The 13025-nt window shown below is 39.9% G+C and overlaps 1 protein-coding gene across 10 annotated transcripts in view; it reads right to left on the bottom strand.

Annotated features, from left to right (window-relative positions):
* AMBRA1 (autophagy and beclin 1 regulator 1) overlaps positions 1–13025 on the bottom strand; it is a 169095-nt gene that overhangs the window by 40034 nt on the left and 116036 nt on the right. For all 10 annotated transcript variants that reach the window (XM_079788544.1, XM_079788540.1, XM_079788542.1 and 7 more), the window contains one exon: positions 6680–6790. In XM_079788544.1, the coding sequence (XP_079644670.1) occupies positions 6680–6790 (111 nt within the window). The remainder of the gene's footprint in view (positions 1–6679; positions 6791–13025) is intronic.

The raw sequence follows: 13025 nt of genomic DNA on the forward strand, positions 1-13025 counted from the left end.
ATCAAAGAACTAATTCTCCCTATGCTTATGAAAAACAGAAGCAAAACAACCATCAGGTCTTTGTATTAAAAGTATAAGTAATTCCAATAGTATTTAAATTGTTTCAGACGAAGAAAAACCTCCACATTTTAACACAAGCATAACACTGATACCAAAACCCATAGATTTTAGAAACAAGAAAGGACAGATTCACCCTGGCCAGTTTTGCTCAGTGGTTGCAGTACTGGCCCGCACACTGAAGGGTCTCCTGTTTGATTCCCAGTTAAGGGCATGTACCTTGCTTGCAGGTATAATCCCCGGCCACTGGCCAGGGCGAGTGCAGGAGGCAAACAGTTGATGTGTCTCTCTCACACCGATGTTTCTCTCCCCCTCTCTCCCCTCCTCCTCCCTCCCTCCCACTCTCTCTCTCTCTAAAAATCAATGAAAGGAATATCCTCAGGGTGAGTATTAAAAAGAAAAAAAGGGGGAGAGATTCATCTCATAAATTACAATGAAATCCTCTAATTATTAGCAAGCTACATGAAAGAAATTTAACATTAAAGAATATATCCTGAATCAGGTGGGGTCTAGTCAAGGAATATAAGGATGGTTTCAATAGTACATAATCTATTAACATAATGATCATATTAGTAAATCAAAGGAGAGAAAAAAATATGATCATCTCTATAGATACAGAAAAGGCATACTAAATTCAATATCTGTTCTTTATTTAAAAAAAACCCATAAACTTCTTGGTAAAATAGGAATAGATGACTTCCTTAAAATAATAAACTATTTCTAGTTCAACCCAAAGCCAGCAATATGCTTGCTGAGAAAAAGTTGGACGTTTTCCCGTTAAAGTCAGGAACAATGAGGATGCCTGCTATTACTAACATTGTTCTCATGATAGCAGCCAATGCATTTAGACAAGAGAAAGAAATCACAGGTGTAAAACTTGGAATGGAGGAGGTAAATTTTCTATTTATAGATAACACATCTAGAAAACCCATGAGATTTAGCTGATAACAACTAGTAAACAAATTCAGTACGATTGTAGGTTTTAAAAAATAAGCTTGTAACAATACATTTAAGAAATGTACAGGATCAAGTGAAGAAAACTTTTAACATTCATAAGAATACAAGAGAAACTGGAAATGATATTAACATTCTTACATTGGAAGATATAAAGATATTGAATCTCCTTAAGTTAATTACAAAGTTAATACAATCATAATAATTACACTAACAGGATTTTTTTCAGGGGGAAAAAACAAGGCAGTTAAAAGTCCATGCAGAAAAACAAAAATGCTTGAGCAGGCAGGAAAATTTGGATTAAAAAAAATAGCAAGAGGAGAGTCCTACCAAATTCTAAAACATAAAGCTTCAAAACTTAAAAAACCCATGCGGCACTCTCACATGAGTAATCAGAAAGATCACTGGGACAAAATAGCCTAGAAATACATCTCAATACACACAGCAAATTATTAATAGGATGGAAGTAACATCCCAAAGCAATGGAGGCAAATGGATTAGTCTATAAATTGTCTGGAACAAATGAGTAGCCATGAGGGAAAAGTCAAATCATACCCTGCTTCTTTGGTATTAGGTTAAATTTCCTAGTGAATCAAAGACTAAGAGGCAAAAAACTAAAATGTAAAATTACTACTGATCTTCCTAATGATGACACAAAATCTGAGAATCATAAAAGGAAAGTTGGGTAATTTTGACTACATAAAGTAAGTTCTATGAGGAAAAATAACCTTCAGCAAAGTCAAAATACAAATGGCAACTAGTAAACGCCTATTATAAGTGAATTTTCTCATCTATAAAGCATTCCTGTAAAACCAATAAGGAAAAGACCAGCAATACAATAGAAAAACAGTTAAAGAAAGCACATGGACAGTCAAGAAAAGGCCACCTGCATGGCTCAGTGTATGAAGAAGCCCACCACCTGTTTTGTAATATGAGAAATACAAATTAAAAACATCTATATACTATTTTTTTTACCTATCCGATTTTCAGATATCCAAAAATATGCTAACACATTCTATAAGCAAGAGTGTAGGGAAACAGGCACTCTCATAAACTGTAGTTGGGAGTATAAACTGGCATTACCTGAGCAGAGGGCAATTTAGCAATATCTACCAAAATCACAAATATACATACTCTTCCTCCCTCCAATTCCATTTCTAGGAATTTGTCCTAGATATACTTGCACACGTGCAAAATGACAAACTGCATCACGATTTGTATAGCAAAAGATTGAAAACAACATAAAAGTCCCTCACCAGAAGACCTGACCTTTGGACAATGGAATACTAGGCGGTTATTTGTACACGGGGGTGGGGGTGAGAGTGTGGGGGGGTGTTCCTCAGCCTACACCCTCTCGCAGCTGTCAGGAGCCCTTGGGGGATGTCTGGCTGACAGCTTAGACCCGCTCCTCCGCTCCCCTCCTCCCCCTCTCCATGGGGAGTGGGACTAAGCCAGCTCCCGCCACCACTGCTGCACTCTCCAGCCCTGAGCCCAACTTCTGGCTGGCTGAGCAGCGTTCCCCCTGTGGGAGTGCACTGACCACCAGGGGGCAGCTCCTGCATTGAGCATCTGCCCCCTGGTGGTCAGTGCACATCATAGCAACTGGTCGTTCCGCAGTTAGGTCTATTTACTTATTAGCCTTTCTTTATATAGGATGTGAAAAGTTCAAGATATAGTGTAAAGTTAAGAAAGCAAAGTGCAGAAAGAAGCATGTATAACATGCTATCCTTCAGGTTAAACAGAGGCTAGAAAAACATACATTTGCTTGTATACACATACAATATTCTTTTTTTAAAAATATATTTTACTGATTTTTTACAGAGAGGAAGGGAGAGGGATAGAGTGTTAGAAACATCAATGAGAGGGAAACATCGATCAGCTGCCTCCTGCACATTCCCTATTGGGGATGTGCCTGCAACCAAGGTACATGCCCTTGACTGGAATCGAACCTGGGACCCTTCAGTCCACAGGCCGATGCTCTATCCACTGAGCCAAACCAGTTAGGGCACATACAATATTCTTGAAAAGACATACAAGAACCTGCTAACTGCAGTTGCCTATGGGGAGGAGTGGTAGGTAGCTGGGAGCAGGGCTGGGAAACTTTTCACTGTATGTCCTTTTCTACTTTTAAAAATTTTGAATGTGAATATATTTCAAATGATAAGATTTCAGATTACCATAAAAGAAACAAAGTAAACAAAATAAAGCAAGAAAATAACTGTAAATAAATTATGGCAACAAGATCTGGGCCAGAGATAAACAGGCAAACTCGGTAGTTAATAAGGGAAAAGGTAGATTGCAGTCAATTCCCTGCAGAACGAAAAGAACAGATCACTGAACATGCAGCTTATAAGTACTTAGAAAGAAAGAAATGATTGCTACTGAGGTTTCACTAAGAACAGGACACGAAAAACTAACCTAATTTTCATTGTCTGATAAGGATACCAACAGTGGCAAATTGGGAAATGCTATAGACAAGAGAATATCTTGATTATTTTAAGGCATCTGACAGAAAAATGTGGGCTTCAGATGTGAACACCAGCCCAGACTGCTAATTCATGAACCAAAATCGACACAGAAGTCCACAGTAACCTACCACAAGGCTTGATACAATGTCCTGATCCACCATTTTGTTAGCGATGCGGAGGAAGACAGAGAAAGCATGTTCATCAAGTTATTAGACAATGTAAGATTGAGAAAGAAAAACTGACTCAAAGTTCAAACAGATGTTGAGAGGCAAGAACTAGGAACTACAACTAACACTATTAAGAGAAAATTTAATAGAAACAAATACAAACCTGCTTTCGTTTTCAAAAGATTCAACTTGCACAAGTAATTACAGGATGGCAGAGTCCTGGTTTATTAACAATTTCCAAAGAATTTTTTAAGTTACTACAAATTCAGTAGTAGCTTCTGAAAAAACTGCTGAATCTTAGGCTAAGCCAACACTGTCTAAAGCACTACTCTACTATGCACTGGACAGTTCTCACTTGGAGTTTTTCACTCTGTTCTGGCCCCCCAAAACAAAAAGGGAAGATGAGCAGAAATGACAAGAATTTGGAAACCATACCAGTAAAAGGAAAAGTGAGGCCTAAAAAGAAAGATTTAAAGGAGAATGGCAGTTCATCTTCAAATAGCTGGAGGACTGTCACAGGGAAGAGGCATTGTTAGACATACTGTACGGCAATTGAGAGGTAGAACTAGGACCAATAGGAGGAAGTGACAACTTGGTACAAGAGAGAAGATTAACAAGAATTTAGCAGTGATGGATTAGGCCATTTAATCACAGTGTGACCTATTATCAGAAGTATTCAAATAGATGAATGGGATAAAATACTCGCCAGTAATACATCCAATAAGGGGTTAATTTTCAACATTTATAAAGAACTCATACAACTCAACACCCAAAATAACCAACAATCCAATTAAAAAATGGGCAGAGGACCTGAATAGACACTTCTCCAAAGAGGACATACAGATGACATATAAAAAGATACTCAACATCACTAATCATCAGAAAAATGCAAATTGAAACCATAATGACATATCACCTCACACCTGTCGAAATAGCTATCATCAATAAATCAACAAATAACAACTGTTTGCCAGGATGTGGAGAAAAGGGAACCCTTGTGCACTGTCGGTGCAAAAGCAGATTGGTACAGCCACTATGGAAAACAGTATGGAGATTCCTCAAAAAATTAAAAATGGAACTGCCTTATGACCCAGTGATTCCACTTCTGGGTATATAGCCTAAGAATGAATCCCCAAATACCAACCAGAAAGAATATATGCACCCCCTATTTTCAGAGCTAAGATCTGGAAGCAACCCAAGTGTCCATCAATAGATGAGTGGATAAAGCAGCTGTGTGTGTGTGTGTGTGTATACGTATATGTATACACAAAAAATACATACACACATACACACACATATACATAATGAAATATTACTCAGCCATAAAAAAAGAATGAAATCTTACCATTTGCGACAGCATAGATAGACCTAAAGGGTATTATGCAAAGTGAAATGAGTCAAAGACAAATACCATATTATTTCATTTAGATGTGGAATCTAAAGAGCAAAATAAATAAACAAAATAGGAAGAAACTTATAGATACAGAGAACAGAGTGATGGTTGCCAGAGGGGAGGGGAGCTGGGTGAAAAAGATGAAGGGATTAAAAACTAAAAACTGATAGTTACAAAATAGTCACAGGGATGTGAAGTACAACATAGGGAATACAGTCAATAATACTGTAGTAAGTTTGTATGGTGCCAGGTAGGTATTTGAAAAGATGGAACTCACTTGAAAAGCCTATGACTATCTAACCCAGTGATGGCGAACCTATGACACGCGTGTCAGCACTGACACGCGTAGCCATTTCTGATGACACGTGGCCGCTGAGGCGGCCGCATGCCAAGGATGAAACATTTGCTGCTCCTGAGGATGAAACATTTGCGAAATAATGTTTTTTCCTCAAAGTGACACACTACCTGAGTTACGCTCAGTTTTTTGGCGAAGTTTGACACACCAAGCTCAAAAGGTTGCCCATCACTGATCTAACCACTATGCTACACTGTACACCTGAAACTAATCCTATCTAATAAGAGAGTAATATGCAAATTGACCATCACTCCAACACACAAGATGGCCGCTTCCATGTGGTCAAAGATGGCCGCCACAAGATGGCCGGCAGGGGAGGGCAGTTGTGGGAGATCAGGCCAGCAGGGGAGGACAGTTGGGAGGGACCCAGGCCTACAGGGGAGGACAGTTAGGGGCAATCGGGCCGGCAGGGGAAGCAGTTAGGCGTCGATCAGGCTGGCAGGGGAGTAGTTAGGGGGTGATCAGGCTGGCAGGCAGAAGCAGTTAGGGCAAAGCAGGCAGGCAGGCAGGCAGGCGAGCGGTTGGGAGCCAGCAGTCCTGGATTGTGAGAGGGATCCCAGATTGGAGAGGGTGCAGGCTGGGCTGAGGGACAACCCTCCAACCCCCCGTGCATGAATTTCATGCACTGGGCCTCTAGTACAAAATAATATTGAATGTAAAAAAAAAAATTAGAAGTGTTCAAGTAGAGTCTGAACTGCCACTTCTCAGGAATGTGTCAGAGAGAATCCTTCATTACACAGAAAGTGAAATGTGATGCCTGAAATGTTGTGGTTCCCTCTGCACAACAGGGGCATGGGATTGCAGATTTCCATAGAGACTGGGAAACTGGACTGTCAGACAGACATATTTGCAAACATATAAACATATCAATTATGACACTCCGCTCCATTCCATTAAGATCTGGATTAATAAATGAGTTTAACATCACTACATCTTTCTTCAAAGGTCACAAGATCAGCTCTCAGTTCCTATACTTTCTTCTCTTTCTCTCGGTCCCACCTAACTTCTAGACTTAGAACAATGAACTACTCGTAAGTAAGCTTCTCAGGGCACAGACATCTTCATTTCTGTATCCACTTTAGCACTGTTCCTCGTACTGTACTTAGCATTGTTTGCTGTTATATATGTTTGCTGAACTGTGTAACTGAGAGTTGCAGAAATGGCATATGGCAATCTGCTTCTCAATGAGATGATGGAAAGTCCGGTGCTACATGAGTTTCTGAGTTATGGCTCACCAGTAAGAGATACCCCATCCATCAGTATCCCAAGTTCTACCTTGGCTTACCATTACTGATTTCTGGGAGGTCAAATTTAGTGAAGTCCCACCACTGGAGCCGGTAGGTAGTATTGGCAATATTACTGGCCACAGCAGACTGTCCATCACCAATCACTGCCCCTGGTGAGAGAGAAGACAAGAGAGTCCATTACAGTGTTTGTCTACATGTTTCCACTGAGAACATAAATAAATCCATACTGAGATTAGTAGGAGAGAGGTAAGAGAAAGAACCATATTAGGGCTAAAGAATGCTGGCGAGTCCCATCTGTCAAGCCCCTGTCTAAAAGAGAAACCAGAAATGTTTCTCAAGAACAATTTTATGTGGAAATATAATCCCATTCATCAGCCCTCTCCCATTATTTAATATGTTTTTTAATTGATTTTTTAGATAGAGCGGGAGGGAGAGAGAGAGAGAAAAAACAACAACATTGATGTGAAAGCGAAACATCAATCGGTTGCTTCCCACAGTCACCCAACTGGGGATCAAATCCACAACCTGGGCATATGCCCTGACCAGGAATTGAACGGGCAACCTTTTGGTGCACAGGAGGACACTCAACCAATTGAGCCATACCAGCCAGGGTTGCTCCCTCCCATTATTAATTAACATTTACTTAGTGCCAACAATGTTGCAGATACTGTATATACCCTACTTGGTAAGCTCACAATCTAGAGAGACATGAATTTTCATAAAAATGTGAAACAAGCCCTAGCTGGTTTGGCTCAGTGGATAGAGTGTCGGCCTGCGGACTGAAGGGTCCCAGGTTTGATTTTGGTCAAGGGCACATACTTCGGTTGCAGGCTCCTCCTTGGCTGGGGCCTTGGTTGGGCTCGTGCAGGAGGCAACCAATTGATGTATTTTTCTCACATCAATAGTTTTCTCTGCCTTTCACTCTCTCTTTCCCTCTCTCTAAAAATCAATGGAAAAATGTCCTCGGGTAAGGATTTTAAAAAAATAACAGAGTAAAACGAAAAGTGAAAGCATGAGAGGACACCATTAACAGAGAAAAGCATTTTGGTCTCTGGATGTCTTTGTAATAAGCAGCACTCTTTAGTAAAAAGCTTCCCCTCCTTAGTGTATGACCTTCTTCCTAATAAAACATCTTAAAAGAAGGCTTCCTCCAGGGACCAGGCAGCCACTATACAGCTGACTGGATATAGACTATAAAAAACAAATGAGGTAATAGTTGTTAATTTCTTCTGGACCCCTGGCATGTAACACAGCAGAAATTTATAAGCCTAGTTTCTCAGCATCAAAATATTTTTATTAAGACAACATTTTATAACCCACACTTCCACCCCACTCACGAGAACTTCTCTGAATCCAGATTCACTTGTAACATCTCACAGTTTAAATTTCCCTGAGATACACACTTCGGTATGACATTTTTTCCTTGGTAGCCAATTAAATAAAAAATTGATTTTTTTTAACAGGGTGACACTTTAATTTGCAGTTGTATTTCATTTACATGAACATGTCATTTCCTCCTCCTCCTTCCAAGGTGCATTCCGTACACAACCACCCTTCCGATCAGACAGAGCCAAACCCTCTTGGGAGAACATTCTTGCATGCTAGACAACCTAAATGGTATGCTCTGCTACAAATCAACTCCTGCTTTGAGAAACTGAGCTTGTTAGAGCTTACTAGTCTCCAAATAGTGAACAATTTTATATCTATTTCTGCATATCATTACAAAGCGTTTTGTCATCTTTTTATTTTTATTTCTTAACTTTTAGAGAACTGCCTTCATTGCTGTTACTCCTAGTGTTTTCCAATTGTTTGCTCAACTGGCCAAAAGATTATTCAGAGAGCACACAAGCCCTAAAATATGAGAAAAGTATTCTTCCTACTCTTCTCTAGTTGCTACAGGCCACTGCATGAGAAGATTTTTCAACATTAGTTTACTGATAGTGCCTTTGTCCCAGTTTCAACTGCAGAGAAAAGTACATATACTGTAACAGCTCATTTTCAAGATGATGATATGTCTAGATTATGCATTCTCAACACGGGCAATATTACCCTCATGGGGGTGAAAACTAGCTCATGGGGGGGTGGAGGGGAATCTTAGTACAATAGCTAGTTCCCTTCCTATGTACTGCAGTAGATAAACAGATACACAGCACATCCGTGATATTAAAATTTCATGACAATAGAGATGATTAGGGGGGGGAAATGTCTAAAAAGGCTCCTAAGAAGGCTCTAAGAAGGGTAATAATGAAATAGAGGTTGAGAAATACCATTTTAGAGAAAACAATACCCCCCCAAACAACATATTCTTTAAAATCTTACAGATTCAAAGACAGAGACCCAAATGGTCATGATCTCCCTAAGGCCTGAGGAAGACAGCATTTGGGGGATGCTGTCAATGAGTTCACTGACCTCACATCCCTATTGAGGGCCCTGTGGCACACCACTCAAATTAGGTAAATATATATTTATATATCCTTCCCTTTATTTTATTTTATATTTTTAATTTGAGAGGGGGTGGGGGAGAGAGAGGGGAAGGGAAAGAGATAGAGAAACAATGATTTGCTGTTCCACTTATTTATGCATTCACCGGTTGTTTCTTGTATGTGCCCTGACCAGGGATTGAACCCGCAACCTTGGCATATCGCGACAATGCTCTAACCAATTTAGCTACCCAGCTAGGACTATGCCCTTCCTTTTAACCTTTACAGAAAATTCTATAATAATCACATCTAATCAGAAACTTTTGCTAAACTTCTGGGTCACGAGAAGGTTAAGATTCCTATGGGACTTCCTTAATAGGAACTTCCTTATTTTTATAGGCCTCCTTGATAATGAAAACCATTTTTTAAATTCTAAGATCTACCACTTCCCAGGACAGAATTATTCAGTTGCACTCTGACCCAAGCTCAATTCCACTGAGCTTATGAATTGTTCCCCTGGCTTGCTTATCTAGATGGTTGACATCTTCCTTTGACCACTAGCTTCTCTCAAATTACTTTAGTTCCTTATCATTTATTTCCTCCAACTTCTCATAGAAAAGCATATAACCCTAAATGGAAGAAGATAAATTGATTTTCTCAGAATATGATGAACGAAATGCTAGTTGCTAAAAGAAGATAGAAAATAAACGGAAGAAACAAACCCCATATTCTAAGGGTTTAAAATATGAGGGAGAAGATGAGAACTACGAACAGGAAAACAGTTACGGAAAATACCAGATGCTTTGAGTGCTGTGGATTTGCAACTGGGAACACGAATGGCTAAGGCTCCAATCTACTGCTCTAGAAGCACCCTGAGAATGCCTCAAGAAACATCATTTGGAGAACAGCTGTGCAATAAAATAAACATGTGTGAAGGGACTGGGGAGGTGTTCCCTGCCAACAGTGCCAGAGTGCTGAGAAGAAAAGAAGCCTGGCACCAGGAAGAGTCAGTTTTTGGTGCCATGTAAACATAGATTAGGAGGCTAACGATGCCAGCAACAGATTGTCACCAGGTTCTCTTCTGCAAGAACTGCTGGCCAACCAAGCCTCTCTCTCGGAAATATCAGGAAGAAAAAGTACCACCCTACTAAAAAAAAAAAAACTAAAAAAAAACCCAACCATTTAATATAAGGTGAAGGATAGGACGTGCCAGAATGAGTCAATGGGCTGAGCTATGAAGTATTAGATAGGAGGCACTTAGCCTCAGAAACCAAATCCCGAGAAACTGCTGAGGGATTTCTGAGGCCATAAGGTTTTCTCAGTAACAACAGAATGGAACAAGCTAGACTCAAGGTTTCTCAACCTCCACTGTTGATACTGTGCGCCAATAATTGTTTACAGGGTGGGGTGGGTCTTGTGCATTGTAGGATGTTTAAGCAACATCCCTGGCCTCTCCTTACAGATAAAGAAACCAGATAAGTTTCTTATCTATAAAAAAGGTATAATAAGAATACCTACAACTTATAGAGCTGTTGGGAGAACTTACTGAAACAATAAATGTAATGTGACCGTCATTAAAATTACTTTGGCCCTAACTGGTTTGGCTCAGTGGATAGAGCATTGGCCTATGGACTGAAGGGTCCTGGGTTCGATTCCGGTCAAGGGCACATGCCCAGGTTGCAGGCTCGATCCCCAGTATGGGGCATGCAGGAGGCAGCCGGATCAATGATTCTCTCTTTATCACTGATGTTTCTATCTCTCTCCCCTCTTCCTTCTTCTCTGAAATCAATAAAAAAAATTTTTTTTAATTACTTTGATAATTTACTCCAATCTCTGTATGCTTTTCCTCAATGGAAAGTCCTTTTGTAAGAGACTGGACCAAATAATGTGCCAGTGCCAAGAGAAAGAAGTACTTACATTTTTTTATTTTTTATTTTTTGAATCCTCACCCTAGGACTTAGTGAGAGGAAAAGAGAAAGATCGATGTGAAAGAGAAACATCACATCAATTGGTCGGTTGCCTTCCATACATGCCCTGACCAAGGATCGAACATGCAACCTTTTGGTACACAGGATGACACTCAACCAACTGAGCCAATCTGGCTGGGCAAGAAGTACTTAATTTTAGAATTAAGGCCAAATGTCTAGTGTAGCAGAGGCCCAGCCAGGAGCTGCAGCAAGAGAAGGCACTACGGCAGGAGATATGGAGGCCTCCATCCAGGTGGGGACCAGCTGGGCTGGCGCCTCCCGCTATCCCTCACCCCAGGCTGCTGCCCTGCTGCCCTGTGCCTTGCGCCACCCACAGGAGGGGAAGCGGAGAAGAGTGGCCGAGGCCCCACGCTCTTTACAAAGGATGCTGTCAGACCACAAGGGAAGTAAAACGGAAATCAGTAACAAACAGATAACTGGCAAATTCTAAAAGACTTAGAAATTAAGCAACACACTTTAAATAACACATGGCTCAATGAAGACATCTCAAGAGAAATTTTAAAATATTTTGAACTAAATGAAAATATAATGTATTAAAATTTGTGGGGTACAGCAAAAGCAGTGCTAAGAAGGAAATTTACCACAATAATTTAAGCTTCCCCCTTCGGAAACAAAAAGAAGAGCAAATTAAATCAAAAGTAAACAGAAGAAAATAAATAAAAATTAGAGCAGAAATCAATGAAATTAAAAACAAGCAATCAATAGAGAAAAATGAAATCAGTAAAACCCAAAGCTGGTTGTTTAAAAAAAAATCAATAAAGTCAATAAACCTCTAGACAGAGAGAGAGAGAGAGAGAGAGAGAGAGAGAGAGAGAGAGAGAGAGAGAGAGAAAGAAGCCCTGGCTTGACTCTTCCTCACGTTTCCAAAGGGCCAAGGCAGCTCCGTCAGGCACACTCCTGTGGTTGTGATCTTACCTCTTCTATCTTAAGACCTTCCTTTATTTCACTGCCCTCAGCTTTAATAAACATACTCTCAAAATCACCTCGACTCATGTTGTGAAATCTTTCCTGCACGAATTCAAGAGTCCACACATTCTGGACCGTACTGGGGCAGACCTGCCTCTGTCCAAGTCCCTTTCTAGTGACAAAAGGACATGCAGAAAATTTAATATTTTTATTTAAAAGTTTTTTTTATTTTGATTGATTTTAGAGAGAGAAAAGAAGAGGGAGAGGGAGAGATCTATTTATTGTTCCATTTACTTATACGCATTCATTGGTTGCTTTTTGTATGTGCCTTGACCGGACATGCAAAATTTAAATGCATATTGCTAAATGAAAGAAACAAAAATCTATATACTGTATAATTCTAACTATATGACATATACAGTTTGAAAAAGTCAAAACTATGGACACAGTAAAAAGTCAGTGGTTGCCAAGGGTTTGGGTGGGGGGGTATATAGGTGGAAGACAAAGAGATTTGGGGGGATTATTAAGCTATTTTGTATGATACTATAATGACAAATAAATGTCATCATACATTTGCTAAAACCCACAGAACTTACAACTAAGAGTGAACCCTAATGTGTAATCTGTGGACTCTGGGTAATAATGACATGTCAATGTTCATGGACTGTAACAATGTGCCATTCTGGTGCAGGATGCTGATGGTGGGAGAGGCTATGGGTGTGTGTATAGGGAGGAGGTATACAGGCATTCTCTGTACTTTCCATGCAATTTTTCTGTAAACCTAAGACTGCTCTAAAAAAGATCCATTAAATTGAGAGAGAGAGAGAGAGATAAATATAGAGAGAGAGAGACTAGAGAGAGCCCAAGACTGTCATTGATGTTCTAGGAAACAGCAGCTATCCATAAGGATACTATTAGTCATGGCAGTTCACCTTCTACCATACTCGACAGAGTTCTTCTCCTAGAGTTTCAGAGCAAAAGAATAAATAAGGATTATTGAGATGAGACAAAACAAGGAGCAGAGGACACTTAAATTCAGTGATCCTGGCCAACTATCAGAGAATAGCAAA

The sequence above is a fragment of the Cnephaeus nilssonii genome, assembly GCF_951640355.1.
Source record: "Cnephaeus nilssonii genome assembly, chromosome: 13".
Lineage (NCBI taxonomy): Eukaryota > Metazoa > Chordata > Mammalia > Chiroptera > Vespertilionidae > Cnephaeus > Cnephaeus nilssonii.